This window comes from Pezoporus flaviventris, unplaced genomic scaffold, assembly GCF_033815535.1.
Source record: "Pezoporus flaviventris isolate CSIRO_AGI_PZ_B2104156 unplaced genomic scaffold, CSIRO_AGI_Pfla_v1 ptg000066l, whole genome shotgun sequence".
In the NCBI taxonomy this organism is placed as follows: domain Eukaryota; kingdom Metazoa; phylum Chordata; class Aves; order Psittaciformes; family Psittacidae; genus Pezoporus; species Pezoporus flaviventris.
In genome coordinates this window covers 18,849,841-18,866,223 of record NW_026892614.1, presented here as the reverse complement: position 1 = coordinate 18,866,223, position 16,383 = coordinate 18,849,841, and the positions used below count along the sequence as shown (strand labels likewise).

Sequence of the window (16,383 nt, the reverse complement as noted above, 5' to 3'; positions counted from 1 at the left end):
TACTGGTCTCCAGCTGGACATTGAGCCATTGACCACAACTCTTTGCGTGCAGCCATCCAGCCAGCTCTTTATCCACCGAGTGGTCCATCCATCAAATTGATGTCTCTCCAATTTAGAGACAAGGATGTCGTGTGGGACAGTGTCGAACGCTTTGCACAAGTCCAGGTAGATGACATCAACTGCTCTACCCCTGTCCATCAGTTCTGTAGCCCCATCATAGAAGGCCACCAAATTGGTCAGGCAGGATTTCCCGTTAGTGAAGCCATGCTGGCTGTCACCAAGCACCTTGTTGTTTTTCATGTGCCTTAGCATGCCTTCCAGGAGAATCTGCTCCAAGATTTTGCCAGGCACAGAGGTGAGACTGCCTGGTCTGTAATTCCCCGGGTCATCCGTTTTCCCCTTCTTGAAAATGGGGGTTATATTTCCCTCTTTCCAGTCGTCGGGAACTTCACCTGACTGCCATGATTTCTCAAATATGATGGCCAGCGGCTTCGCAACTTCATTTGCCAGCTCCTTCAGGACCCACAGATGGATATCATCAGGACCCATTCTATTATCCTTATCACAATTTTTCCTTTATTTTTCCCTGCGGATGTTTTTATGAGCACATACTGCATTCTGGTTTTCTATTATTTCCCGCTGAATTAGAGGTGGTCATTGTTCTCCAAATCTGTCTTTGCTTTTCATTAATATTATTATTGTGTAAGGGATGTCTTATTTAATTTGTTCATTATATTTTAATTTTATTTTATTTTCATAGCCCTCTCTTGACTTTGCAACATTTTCTTTACTCCCTCTATTACAGCTTAGTGAACTTAGTATCACGGTTAAGGCCGAGATGCGACTTCTATTCTAAACTTACTTTTACAAGCTTATAACTTTTCCCAGATACTCTCTTTTAGGCTGAGGGTTTTTAGATATTCATGCTTTGTTAGAAGTGGATTTTGTTTGAAGGTTCAGCAGCTTCATCTATTTGTTTTGAATTGTCCAACATGAAAACATAGCAGTTTTTCGGCAATCAAGACAGTTTTCAGATGTTTCTTTTTGACTCTGATAATTGAAAATCAGCTTTGTTTCAGCACTTCAAAATCAGCTTTGATTGTGGAATGGTGGCTTTGCTATCTCTTTGAAATGGTTTTGAAATAATAAAGTTCTGTGTGTGACATCATCATTAAATAACTTACTGAAGTAGTAGTGACAAGGAAAGTTGATCTCAGAATAACCCTGTTCTACTTCATATTATTTTAAAGAGCTGTTTATTTTCTGTGAAAAAATGACATTTAGTTATATTTTAAATCTTTTTTAATGCCATTTTCGTCCCACTTTTCCTGGAATGTAGCCTAACGAGATGCATTACAGAGTGCTCAGTCAGTTTGGAGTCTATACAGTATATGGAAATAATGCAACATGTGCAATGAAAAATAAACATTTCTCTTGTACTGGTGAAAAGACAAGCAGTTGTTTTGCTTCATTGCACAGATATACTGTTGCAATTATGAGAAGGTGCTGGAAGGAGCTTTTGCTTAAAGGTCCAGTAAGAAATCCTATATAGCTGTGAGCACAAAAGGAGCACTGGTATGCTGTAGACAACTTCTTGCTTGTCTTCACGGAAAAGTTGTTCTTCAGTGAAGAACTAATGCAGAATACCCCTAGCTTTTCTGTGGCCCCTCCCTATGGTATACTTGTACTCTGCATTTGTTGCCATTCCTTTTTTCATCACTAAGGGCTGCACAATCTCAGGAAGTAATAATTTTATGCCCTCCACATGGATAATGGTGTTGTAGCCTTGAAAGAATGAATCAAGAGCCTGGCTGACCAACAGAGACTTTACATATTTCAGAGAGTTGAGGTAAAGCTGAGATGAAATTCTTCGGGAATTTCTTTTATCACCTAATGGAGAAATATAAAAGCCTGAAAACATTTTTAATTGGGGTGCTCCCTTTAGAAGAAAAAAAAAAAAAAGAGGTGTCATTATGTCTAAGTTTCAAACTGACATAAACTGATGCTTTCCATATTTGCACTTACACAAAAGAGGCTTAAATCCCAAATCTCTATTGCACTGTTTCACTCTGACATCAAATGACGTGAAGACTAAAAGTGCCACAAAAGCTGTAGCTGTTTTTTTTTTTTTATCTATGTAAGCTTCTCACTTTATGAGCCTTGTGATTTACTTTTGAACTGGGCTATGGGCCAGAACTGCACCAGAACCAGACACATAATGAGGACATATTTTCTTTAGCGTTTCTAACTTTGAGTTTTTTTCCTGGCTAAGTTACAAATACCAGTCAATAGATTAATTCTAATCTATGATCTTATTGTTCTGGTCCTATCTTTTTACTCCATCATTTCTCATTGATTAAGCAGCTCTCGCATTTTACAATAACGTAGTGATACAATCTACAGTGTCTCAGGAGACCTTCATATGAAATTTCATATGCAATTTCATAAGCAATAAATAGGCTTACTTTGATTCATATTTATTTTTCTTTTCATTTATAAGTGATTTTCTGCACTCAGCTTGTGTTTTTCTTTCCTGTTCAAATACAGAAAGTTTTTAGAAGATTGCTCAAATAAGTCTCTTGCTCAATTAAAATCCTGCCCTTGGTGGCTGCCATTCTCAAGCAGCACATCCTCTGCTGATTGCATTATTATTCCCCTTCCAGTGATTCAGTGATAGATCTGTTTATTCATACCAAATCTTCCATTAACCCCCAGTTCTGCTAACTTACAAATTTATTTGGATTCATGATTAGAAACTGCAGCCAGTATGTCAACTGTAGAAAGCAGGAAATCTCAAGCACCTCTTTCTTGTGGTCTGGGACAGACTGTTATAACCAGAATATTTTAATCTGTTAACTGAAGGAATCACACACTGGTTTTAAATGGCTACTCTTTTCCATCGTGTGCAAAGTGTCTCTCTCTACCACAAAAGGGAGAATAATCCTACCCTGTATGCAAGTGGAATATGAAGTCAGAAGACAGAGCTCAGTTTCTCATACATGCAGAGTTAACTAGAGATTCCTATAAACAGTTTATTTCTTATCTCCTACTGTTGTACTCCAAGCCCTTCCTGATGGGCCACATGATAAAATATTGTCTGCTGACTGTCAGACATATTTCTAGGCACTTTCTTGAAGAGGAGAGAAATAGTAAGGAAAAAGTAGTTCCAAAACCTCTCCAGTCATAAACTTCCATTATATTTAAGGCTTGACAGAATTATGAGTTCACCTAATATAATCTCCTGAGCATCATAAGCTATTAAATATCACCCAGATACTGCTACATGGAGACCAATTATTTTAATTAGACAAGAGCACTTCAGTTATCAGGAGACTAAACTGTAATGTGCCACTGGCACAGACCAAAATAGTCAAAGATGTCATCAAAGCCTGAGGCTCTTGCAATAACAAGGAACTTCTAGGTTAGAAAAGCTCTCAGAATTCCTGGAGATGGTGTGTCACTCATCCATCAAGTTTGGCATGGAATGTCAAGTCCCTGCCAATGAGACTTGAGAGAAAATTTTGACATTTCTTTCAAATTTGGTGATCAATTTAATCCTGACCTGAGCATCAGAGTATCATATACTCAATCAGTACCTAAGAAAAGGAATCAGTCAACCAGAGAAAGCACTTTTTAAAGGCAGTCTGTGTGCTAAAATCAATTTCCAGTAAGTTGTGGACATGTTAAAATGTGCATATTTTTGCATTTCATCTACTGTAAAATGTTGTTCTCTTTACACAGGTGAAGAAATTAGAAGCCAAAGTACCTTCAGCTCTGGAATCTGAATACTGAACGAGTGGCAGAGTCAAGTGTTTTTGTTACCTCTAATATGAAAATCCCTAGTACCCTTCCAGAGGAATGGTTGATCTAGCAGTTTAGAAGGATAAGATTTAGTTGATAAATGCTAAAATCAACTACTAGAGTAATTTTAAACTTGACTCCTGCTTTATCTCAACCTCCAATTTAAAATGGGTCTCACATGCTTGCAATTTTAGCTCATTCCTATTTCAGACAAATTGGCAAATTTGGGATCATTTACCTTCATCAAAACATTGGTTTACAAATCCCAGTCTAATCTGATTTACATTCATAGAAACGAGGATTATCTTCGCTAGTTCCTAGGTCCACATGTCCAGCTTTGACTATCTTTACAAGCAGGAACTTGATTTTATCCTAGTTTTCTCTAATACAACTTCCCTGACTCAAATACAGTGTTATTCTACTATCTGTGTTCTCATGCTATCTTACAGAGACCAGCAGCCTCCATTCCTTTATTGGTTAACTATGTCTTTTACCTCCCTCCTTGCTCCTTCTTTCTCAGAACACATATGACAGATTTTAAATGGTGAACTACTACGTAAGCCACAGAATAATAAATCCAGCCAAAAAACTGAAGATAACACACATTCAGTACAAAATCTGCAATGTGCATGTACAACAGCCATGTTCCAAACGCCTGCATGATGCAAAAGTTAGGGAAAAGCTATACCCTGCATAAGCTAAGGGATATAGAATTTGCTCACATAAAATGGGACATTCCATAATATTCCAAACATCTAGCAGACAAAACTAACGAAGTTTCAATTCTAGATCATTTAGAGCTGAAAAGTCTCACATGTTGTTTTCTAGCGTTATTTTAGTAGCTAGTTCTTCGTGATTTGAGATGTAAAGGAAAAGGCAGTTATTCTTCTATCTACTGAATGCAGGCAGTAAATTGATTTGGTCTCCATATAAAAAGTAGTTGTTTCGCTTTTGCAAGTCTTATGAACTAATGTGATCCATGTTATTAATAATGGAAACATTCTCTGGATTGCTTCATCAACTCACTGCTGACAGTGGAGTTTCATATCAGCCACCAGATCAATGAAATGAAGCATGGCAAGACATGGGCAATGGAAATAATGCACCTTGACAATAATACAGAGGTTGTTGATTATATAGCGCTATTATAGGTTAAATGTTTTTATTAAAACATCAACAGTCTACTGCATCTTAAAAAGCTCCATGCTTTTACAGTTAATTTTAAACCACATAAACTAGAAAAAAGCTGCAAATCCAAAAAGAATTTTGGTCGGCCTGAGAAAGGCTGTCATATTTTAGCAATGAAACAACTTGTTTAGCTGCTGAAGCATAATGTGTCAACAAGATGGAAAAGATGGAATTCCACTTTCTAAAGGCTAGAGTGCCCACTCAACAGAAGGAAGCAATACATGATTACAGTTTAGAGCTTGTGGAACAATGCTAGCAACTCAGTATTTAGCAATAATAGAAAATGTCTGTCTCGTTTTCATTCCCCTTGAAAAAACTCCCTACACAATATTATGAGACACTCCCACTGTGAGTTGGTTTCTTAATCTCAACAATATCTTCTATTACTTTATCCATGGTAATGCTTTTCTGGTGAATTTTCTTAAAAGCAAAACTGATGACATACGGAACGACAGACACTTGAAATGTAATAACAAAGAGTAACCCTTCAATTTTACAACGTGTACTAGGTAGCAGCAATCTCCTATTTCCATTTTAGTGTTCTGCAAATTGCACAAAGGTAAATTTTAAGGTCTTTTATTTTCTGAATTATTCTGCATTTTTCAAAACATTGTAGCCTCTTATTTCTGCTTGTGCTTCAACATTCATTCCAATCTTAAAACTGAGACAAAAATTCAAATCATTGTGCACACAGCCCTTCTTCACCCATGACCTTTTATTCATCTCATTATAAAATTAAAAAGATTTTTTTCAGTGCAATCGTCTTCAAAGATTGTATTGAATTACCACTACTCATCTTGACAATCTTTATATGTTGAAATAGTTTCAAAGGCGCCTACTTTTTCTTTACATACATTCAAAATTTTCCTGGTACTGCTAATGGAGAAGCAAAGCACGTGTCTTGAACCAAACATTTATACCTACATCTCTGTTTGAAAATAAAGTCTTTTAGGTTAGTCAGACTTTTGAATTTTTGATCAGGCAACATATAAGGAATAATGTGCCAAAACTAGGCACAAGATGGATAGAAAGTGCACAAAGAAAGTACACACTGATCATGACAATACATTATGTTAGAGCTGAACTTTAACACCAAAAGACTTACTTAAAACTGCCAGATGTGAAAACCGCTTTTCACTTCTAGACTGTAGTACACTTACAAACTCTCATGCACTTTAATATACACAAAATAGTTCTGAAAAAGTAATTGCAAGCTAGTTCAGATTTGGGGGGGGGGGGGGGGGGTATAGCTACACTCACATAGCACTCCCATTGAGATATAAAACCCTAAAATAAACAACCCCACTCCAGAAGTTTAGAAGGACACAACCAACTCATAGAATCATGATTTGTACTACCAAAATAAAGTGGATAGAATTTGTTGCTTGGAATTTTCATAACTCAGATTTGTTTTCTCCAAACATTTTTTCCCAATTATTAGTTTGCCTATATGCATATTACTGTGCTTAACAAAGACATCACTGATCATGAAACATGCATGCTAGGAAATGCATGAACAGGAGATAATGGACCACAAAAAACAGCTTTGCAAACACCAGGAATGTATATTGCATATTGCACGTCTCATGTAACTATTTTAGAGTGTCCTCTATTCTATTAAGCTTTCTGAAAAGGCAGACAATTATTAATTCTACAAAAACGCTGCAATTGCTTTTGACATATGCTTCCTTAGCCATGGAAGAAGAATGCAAGAAGAAATCAATGGGGAAAAATTGCTGGGAGAAGCAAAATTGCCTTAGGGATTTTGTTTTATGTAATACAATGATCTAGAAATTCTATTTATAAGGAACACAGGGTATTTATAGCCATTATTTTGGGTGACTTCTTGCAGTCTGCGACGTTAAAATTTCACTTGTCTGAGAAGGGAACAAATCTTTAGTGAAATCTTGCTCTTCTTCAATGGCATTATGCTTACAGAACAGTAAATACAGTGTGAAAGAGGTAAAATAACCCCAAGCTTTGTGCTCCTTTTGCAAGGTTATAAAACTTCCTTTATCATTGCAAATTTATTACACTAAGGTTCAGTATACACTTGCAGACTGGAGTTTTGCATTAGGAGACAGAATGAAGGGCCACAAAAACATCACTTGTGACAGCTTGTTTCTATGACTGTTTAAATTGTCACCCAGACCTTGGGATAGTTTAGAGTTGTCTCAGGACTTCCATGAACCTTCAAGAGTCAAGTCTCCTAGCAAGGGATTTTCAAACAACAGAGGATCTCTGCAAATATATTCTTCTTGCTTATTCAGACTATGATAGGAATGAGTAAACTCAAGAGGAAAAGACTGTCAGAGGCTCTATTTCCACTATCCTCAGTCTCCCATCTCACCCCATACCAGAGGATATGTCAACTGATATGGCACGCTGCAAAATGTTTACACGGTTGTGGAACAAGGGCTGGGATGCAAGTCCCTCATTAGTCAGTTATCTCACTGAAAGATATTGACAGGGGATGTTTTGCAAGACAGATGAGCTGCATGTGTAGAAACAAACAAGTAGCACAGTCTGTTTTCAAGCTCCATTCTAACCTACTTTTAACCCCAAATTATTTTCTTTAATATGTAGGAAATAATATGCCAGTATAATATAAAACAAGACAAAAATGTTTATTCATAGAGCTTTTGTATGCCTCAATTACCACAGCTCTTCCTGCGCACAGGCCAGCTAATACAATATGTACTGTCTTCTAGGTTTTGTTGCTGATTTCTGATATTAAATATGTCAAAATTTTGTATCTCAGCAACAGAAGTTAGTAATGTAGGTCTGATGCATAGCAATTAAGGTCGAACAACAGTGTATAACAGTAGTATCTTGGTAAACCAATTAATATGTTTATGGCTAATGATAAAAAATATGAAAGATTAGGCAAGAGTGATGGCAGTCAATGGTACAGCATATCTTTGGTGAGGACTATTCATAATCATTAAAAACATATTTGCAGGCTACTTCTCAAGTCAAAATAGATCTCTTTTGTTCTATTTCTTTGCCTTAAAGCCTGAATAGATAGCAGTGCCTGAGTGCAGAGGGTACATATGGGGATGCTTAAATTTAAACCTTGCTCCTCACTTTTTGGTACAGTTGTCTTACCAGGCTGTTTCTGGGCCCCATATATTTCTGTTTCCAAATTTCCTGAGACAAAGCAAAATCCACTATCTTTACCTTTCCCAAAGGCCCCTGTGGCAATTACAAGCCTTCTCTTGAAGACTCACATTTAGCTTTGACACCAATAGCCTTGACTTTGGAAAACCAGATTCTAGTTCCTCATTTCAAATACCAGAGAAAGAAACTGAGAAAGACAAAATGTCAGTATCCTAGCCTGGCTCAGTTACCTGTTCGTATTTCAATGCTCTTTCATGTTGGAGTCCTTACATGTTTGGGACTGCTTTGCAGGGTTTTTTTTGCTGAATAATGGAATACGTATTTTGCTTCAGACCCCAGTGTCCAGTTTATTCTCTATTTCATTTTTTCTGCCTCTCCTTTTTGAAAATGGCTGCTGAAAATCCTTTTTAATTTACTTCTCTACTTTCTCTTGAAAACCTATCCCTCCTATCCCCCTTGATCCATCTCATCAGTTAATTAAAATCCCCATCTATTTAACAGTTGATAGCTACCCTTATACTGCAATTCCGACCCAAACGATTGGTCTGTTTTGTGCAGTAGACAACTATTTCTCTGCAAGGGCTTTTGGGTGAATAACAGACCACTGATGTTAGATGTAAATTCTGTTGACAGCAATATGCTATCAACTGTGAACTTTATCCAAAGACAGAGGTTCAAATACCCTCCAAAAGACTCTACATGTCTTACGCATAGCTTAAACGATGACATCTATATTCATAGAGAACCTCCTGGTTCACATTACCATCCTTATTTCTTGCTTACCAGCTTCAACAAGAAACCTAAGCTGTACATGTAAGCATTTCAAGGCTCCTTTTGCAGCCTTAATTGGGATGGACAAAAGGGACATTCTTCCTCTTGGCCTTTCTTTGAGCTTATAAATCATTGTGTAAACTCGTGAGGAAGCCCAGAGCTCTGAAGTGGATGTTCTTGGATTCCATAAAGAGTTCACATTAAAAAAGGCCAGGTTTGGGAGAAAACTCACCATAGTTTAACTTTCTGAATAGAAAAAACTCAAAATGACTTCAGAAAATGAAGCAGAAATAAACAGTTTTCCTAACTGTCTTGGTATCCTTGCAGGGGGATCCTTACCTGCAGCCAGCTTTGTCTCTGGCAACTGACTTTAGTGTTTAGACCCTCACCATCATCTGTAACAAATCTTCCTTGAGGTTATCATTTGTCAGGGTGCAAAGAAAGATTTAAAGACACATATTTTTCACTCTGTTCCATTACAGATTCTGAGGAAGGGCCTTAATGTTACCAAAATTTGGCTTGCAGACCAGCCTCTTGCTTCTAATTTCAGCATTAGTGAATTGTAACCCGTAATGTTCAAAGATGTCACGTAATTCAAAACAAAGGGTGAGGTTACACTCAAGGCTGCAGATTTTGTCTCTAACCAGCACAGCACAGAGTCCATAAAAGGAAACAGAACAGTTTGCTAAACCAGGCAATACATCAATCCTCTATGCTATGTACACTTTATTTACAGGGCATTTGCAGATTCAGAATGATGATGAATGAAGCTGCAAACCAGTTTGATTTTCATCACTTCAAAGCAGAGAGCAGAGTGAGAATCATTTGTGATTTTTAACCAAACCCTAATAATTAATCCAGAAGAATTTCCTGGTTTTTACTCAGTTTTGTTTCTTATTACTGTCCCACCTTCTGCTTTATTTCCTAGACCTATGTCTGCTCAGTGAGTCTGGGGATTACTCTGTTTTACATGCACCACTGCATGGACAGATAGGAAGTTTGACCAAGGTCGACAGATGCTAACCTACTCATAGAAGACAGGCTACTGCAAATTCCTAGTTCAGCAAACAATTATTCTTCCACGGTATCAGTTTGGGCAACACCAAAACTGCAATAAAAAGTGCATTTTCCACAAGAAAGACAAGGGCAAGAGCATGATAATATTTTATAAATATAGGTATTTTCTCTTTTCTCATAGCCTGCATGGAGTCACTTAGTACAAACATCAGTTAGTTACATCTTTTATTTAGATATTTCTCTCTACATATTTCTATTTCCCTCAAAGCTTGATTATCGTAAAGTACCTGTTTTTTTCTACTGCCCAAAAAAGTCACTGATCAAAAAAATACAATCTGACCTCCTAGCAAAAACATTTTCATGTGTCATGTGGTTTTGTTTTCCAGAAATCCACCATTATTTAAGCATTCACTCTTCTTAAAAATAATTTTATGAGCAAACAAAAAGATTTCTATATTTCTTTTCATTGTGTAGCTTAACACCTATAAGCAAGGTCTTACTTATAAAGAAAGTTGGTGTTTATAGAATAATGATTTGCCCAAGATCCCATTCATTTTTGCTGAGTGCAAGGAGAAGGTCAAAGCACATTTAGATTGTCATTTGCACAGTTCAGTTTCTTACTATAACTACTCAGCAACTTCTTAAACCAAGTAAAGCAAAGAATTCTGGAATGGACATAGTCTATGCAATGAAGTCATTGTTCCTAAGCCATGGTGCTATATTTAAATTGTTTACTGAGCTACAGTATCCCATTCTGGTGTGAAGGACAATTCAGTCACTGATGGAAAAATGAAAAATCATATTGTACAATATCCATTGTTTCCCACACACGAGTAGAAAAATGTATGCTCTTACCCCACAGCCTATTCCATTGCCTGGTTCACATACAATTTTCTTCACTCCTGGTTCAGGAAGCAAACCTGCTCCACAGCCGGGAGTTGGACACAGCACTCCTCCCATCTGCAGCACGCATTCCTCAGCCCCATAGCGCTGGTAGCGGTTGTACTACAATACAACACACCAGTGTTAAACTTCCAACAACACACAAATATACACCCCACTCCCAAACCTTTGAGCTTGAATCTACCCCACATAACCAAGTCAACCATCCAGATGTTAACCGTACATTCTGTGACTCCATGTCTTACATGCTAAGTTCAGTTATTTGCAGAAAGTGTAAAATTTCACAGTGTTGTTAAATGGGGTGTCACTCTGAGCTGACTCACATCATACACATCCTTTTTGTGACTCACAAATATCATTTGCACTACCAGAAAATTGTGGGGGATATTAAAATCGAGAAAATAATAGACTGTTTCTGTAAGTAACCTCAAGAACTCTTACACTGTTACAAAAAAAATACTGTAAGCATCATAAATGTAATCCAACAGCAGATACTGATAAATGCTGAATAGAGACTGAAAAGAAATTCTCAAAACCCCTCAAGGATCTATAGCTAGAAGTATCACATAATGATTTACAGCTAAAGTGTAGTAAAAATCGTGCAGCCAATTTTATTTTCAAAATAGATTTCATGAAACTGATTGGCAAAATAATTCTCTGACACACATTTATTTCAATGTTAGGTGTAGGTTTTTTCCAGGGTCTCCCAAGAAATTTTCTTAGTTTCTGCAGTTTTCATCTAGTTCCACCCTGATAGCCTAAAAGGCTATGGAAATGCCTTCATTTCAATGACGGAGACACAGACACAGAGCAATATTAAATAACATGCTCGGTGTATCCTCACTAACAAAAAAGCCCACTCTGAAATGACTGATGCCATTGCAATAAATTTCCCTGGTCTAACTTACCCTGCTTTCAGCTGGAGATAAACTGAGCAAGTACAAATTATGCTGTGTACATGTAAATCACAATCACTCTAGGGTTCTGTGTTGGTGCAGTTCCACACTAATGGCTATATAACCATTGTAAACCAGGCTTCAGATTTGCCTATAAATCTGGCCTACTGTAAAGTGAAATAAATGAAAGCATTTGGTTCTAACAGCCCCAAAGAAAACAGGAAAATCCAAAGGCCAAAGAGGAAGGAAGTAGCATGAGTTTTCTCCGCGAGTGGAATGAATTTATGGCGGGCTAAAGGAACAAAATGGAGCTTTATGTTACAGCACTCACAGCAGTATTTAGTGCTTCATAAACTTTTATCTCATAACTGCTCATGAAAATCTTGTTCCTTTTTGGGGGCGATAACAAACAAAAAAGTCTTTCTTCAATCTGCAACACTCCCCAAAGAAATCCCACAAGGAAAACTCAAGGACCAAATATTAGGACCAAAACCTCATACGCAAAGCATACAAAGAAGCATTTTAAATCATAACACAGGGGCTCCACTGCATGTTTTCTGGGTACATTTGAGATTTTTCTGCAAATATTGCCATAACATATCCTGTTACACTGTCTTTTTAAAAATAGTATATGACATCTTAAACCGTTATAATATAGAGACACAAAAGTGCTCGATCACAGGAAGAAATAATTAACAAACTGAAGGTATCTGCCTTTGTCAATTTACAAAAAATCCAAACAAAAGGAGGACAAAATCTAAAAGGAGAGAAAGCCTTCAATATATCACTCAGTGTGTGAACAACAGACAGAAATCCTGAATTAAGGATCTCAGATCTAGAAAATAACAGTATTTTGAGAAATGTAGGATAAATGTCTGCAAAATCTCCTTGAATACAGGGGCTCAACAAGTTGACTAGTGTCTTTCTATGTTATTGTTATGCTCGAACATAGAGTAATGGCATAAATATTTAATGTTGGAGTCTACCAATTTTCAGCAAAGTTTGTAATCCTTGCACTAAATACATGCTGAGTGCTCCAAGTTGTTCTGCGCGCCTTGAACAGAAATATGGGTAACCACAGCTGCAAAATTCCCTGCTGACCTAATTTTTCTTCAAGGCAGACACTGGACCTGAAGGTGAGGATGGTGACTTACTGTGTTAAGAGGGAACATTGTGCTGGATGTGGGATTGTTAGCAGCTTCTCATTACGGCAGCAAACACCAGCGACATTGTAGCTGAGATTCTGTCAGCATTTCCATTATAAACTCTCAGTAGAAAAAAGGGATATGCTTTCCAGTCATTAACAAGGCAAAAAAGGACATGGAGAGATTTCTCCCATCTTGCCTCCTTTTTGTTGTTTTAATACACAAAAATGTAAGATAGATAAGCTGGGAATCAATCTGTCTTGTTAAAGAAAGTTACAGGAAAGAAATGTCCAGTCTATCTACTGGCAAACTGGACAAAGCCATTATATTCTGTCTAAAAATTTGACATTTTATACTGGTTCAGCACAGGACTTCTACCAAATCAGTAGAGCTTGTCATCAGTGTTTTTCACACTATAAAATCCCCCTAAAATGATCCCATTTCAACACAGGAAAAATCCTACTGAATGCATTTCCACATTTTGACATCTAGTTACCAGCCTGTTTTCTACCTTCAAAGTACAGATACATTTATAAGGTGTCATTTTCCAATTTCTTTTTCTTTGTGCCTGCACACTAGCTCACATAAAATCCAGCAACCAACTAAACCACATAGAGCAGAACGCATATACTTTTGCTGCCGTAACACAGTCATACATAACATACATGGATTTATATTCTTTATTCAGTGTCCTGAAACAAAATGACTCACTTTACATTAACGGTGCATTTATAAAAGGCTTGTAAAGGACCAAATCACTTATTAATTAATAATTAAATAATTGCATATAGTCACAAATTATGTCTATTAGAGGCATTCTTTTCCTATATATCACAGCTATACATATCACACAAGACTGATACAATCAACATGCTTATAGCAAGTCAATTTTCAAAAGCCCTTAAATGTCTTTGGAGCCCATGACGTATTTTTGATCATATGCCTGGATGAGATATTTAAGGATACTCAGCAGACAACCACCATCAATCCATTTAGTTTGGATTTCTGTGGTTGTGATGCCTATAGTTGTGCTGGTTGCTTGGACTCTTTTTATAATTAACAGGAGAGATAGGACGCAATTAATCTTTTTCTTTTAGATTTGTATGTGAGAACTAAGCACGGGAGTGCCCTGTTCTATTAACAATAAAGAGAGATCAGACAATTTTTTAGATACTGACACCTGAAATCAGGTGACTCCCACAACAGCTGTTTCAGTTCCAATAATCCTCATCCTAAATCATCTGGCCTAAACTATTTTTGAAAATAAGGTTTAAGAACCTAAGTAGCTTGGACTGTGAACCACTTCACACCATATTAGCTCTTCACACCTTAAACATCTAACCTAAATAAGTAATATAGGCTCCAAATACACTGAATGAGAAGAATCAAGACCCCAAGAAGGGAATAGGGAATTTATCACTGCTTACATGTGATGTCTAAGATAGGTAGGATGAATCTCCTTGTGGAAGTGCTATAGTTGAAGCTAAGAAAACTAACTTAGGCTTGATATCTGACACATAAAGAGCTGTCATTAAAGAGGAGTCTATGAAGTCTTCTGTATGTTCAAAATATTTCACAGTATTTATTAGTCAATTACTATCAATGTGCCTCCTATTTAGAGATACACTCATCATCATCACAGTGTAAAATGGTTCTTCATTCTACAAGAAGCTAAAATATCTCCAATTATTTTTAGGAAAAACTTCTTAAAAAGTTTAATATATGGGGAACTTGACTGAACTGGTATTCATGGCACCTGATTTCATTCCTGGCAGCAGCACAGCCTTCCTGTGGTTTTCACATAAGGTACTTAATCTATGCTTCTTATCAGTTGCCCACTTGTAAAGAGGGAGAATGATACTTGCTGATTTCATTGTAGTGTTAAGAGGCAAAAGCCATTAATAGTCATGAGAACATCAAATACTATGGCAATGAGGCTCATAAAATTACACAGATATCACCAGCCGTCTCCTGCTGCTAGAAAGTAGCTTTTGAGCAAAGCACGTCAGCAATTTATATGCTACTGTAATAAGGACCTCAGAAATACAGGTAGATAAGTAGTTGTTGGATTCACCATAGAACCATATATTTCAATGCTTATTTTTTGGGGGAAAAAAAAAAGACCTAAAAAATATGATTTACCCTGAATCAACAAGGCTAAGACAGTTAAAGGCATATGAACAAGATAAACATAAAACGTTCTGATTTTTTTTTTTAATCTTGTGAACTTTCCCCTCAATTTGTGAATTGTCCCAGTCAACCAAAGCTATACTTTTAATGGAATAAAATTCTAACTGGAAAAGATTCACAGCTCTACTTATGGTATTTCAACCATATAATGAAGTTCTTTTGCACAATCTGCTCATAAAGACTTGTCAGGGCCTTTAGAAAGTATTTTTATAAGTGATTATAAATTACAGTATGACACAGATATGGAGGCTATATAACTGTAATCATTTATTCCCTGTTCCCTATTTTCTAGATGGGGATGGTTTTTCTTGAGTCATAGAATGGCACCTACTTGGTTTTCAACCAGTGGAAATTCAATCACTTGATGTTGTAAATCAAGGGTAATATAAATGAAATAATTGGGCTGACAAAAGAATAAAACAGGTTTAACTATAGAATTCAGTCTTTTCAATTACATTGAGATTCAGATACTAAGCAAAATGGATATTCACCTGGATGCACAAAACTTGCAAAATGCTCTTTGTGAACACAGTGATTCCTTACCATACTATTTAATTTGCAATATGCTTTAATATCCAAGAATCGTAGAACAGTTTGGGTTAGAAGGGACCTTAAAAGATCATGTATTCCAACCTTCCCTGCCATAGCACATATGCCTTGTGCTATTTTGCTTGTGCCTTTACTCTTTGGGCACAGTTTTATTTTCCTTTTTTTTTTTTCCCCTCACACCTAAAGGCATCTGCTCAGTAGTAGCCTTGCAGGGAACTTTAGACAAAAGCTTAATAGTAGATGTACAGCCAAAATTTTTAATCTTTGAAAGGTAATTCAGTTACTTGTTTCTTTTAACTGCATGTAATAGTCTCAAATGAAAGAAAATCTACTTTCTGGTGTCAGATTGTTTTTACTGCTCTTATAAATCAAATAACCATCTGTGTGTTTCAAAATTAGATTGTGGAGGCTATTAGTCCATAATGTAGACTAAGCACTTTATTTATATGTATTATACACACAAAAAAACCTTAGAATTAGTTCTGTAATGTAATTAGGCAACTTAAAGTATAAACCCCTTAGTACTTATTGGACTAGTGTCATGGTTTCACCCCAGCTGGCAAGTACCATACAGCTGCTTGCTCACTCCCTGCACCCCGCTCTCCTGGGTGGGATGGGGAGGAGAATTGGAAGAAGATAAAACCTGGTACAAGTCAGGACAACTAGATGACTATACAAATATGTCATCTAAAATACAGATTAAAAGATGTGGACTGACATGGGTCTCCATGAGGCAACCTTATTTAATTTTTCCTGAGTTACTGGGCTCCTCTGCTAGCCAGTAGTAGGATAGGAAGTGGAGA

At 36.8% G+C, this 16,383-nt stretch overlaps 1 protein-coding gene across 3 annotated transcripts in view; it reads right to left on the bottom strand.

The window, feature by feature from the left end:
- Positions 1 to 16,383, bottom strand: part of PRKN (parkin RBR E3 ubiquitin protein ligase) — a 740,903-nt gene that overhangs the window by 100,997 nt on the left and 623,523 nt on the right. For 2 of the 3 annotated variants that reach the window (XM_061471412.1, XM_061471413.1), the window contains exon 9: positions 10,753 to 10,902. The exons of the other annotated variant lie outside the window; for it this stretch is intronic. In XM_061471412.1, coding sequence (XP_061327396.1) covers positions 10,753 to 10,902 — 150 coding nt within the window. The remainder of the gene's footprint in view (positions 1 to 10,752; positions 10,903 to 16,383) is intronic. 3 annotated transcript variants of the gene reach the window in all.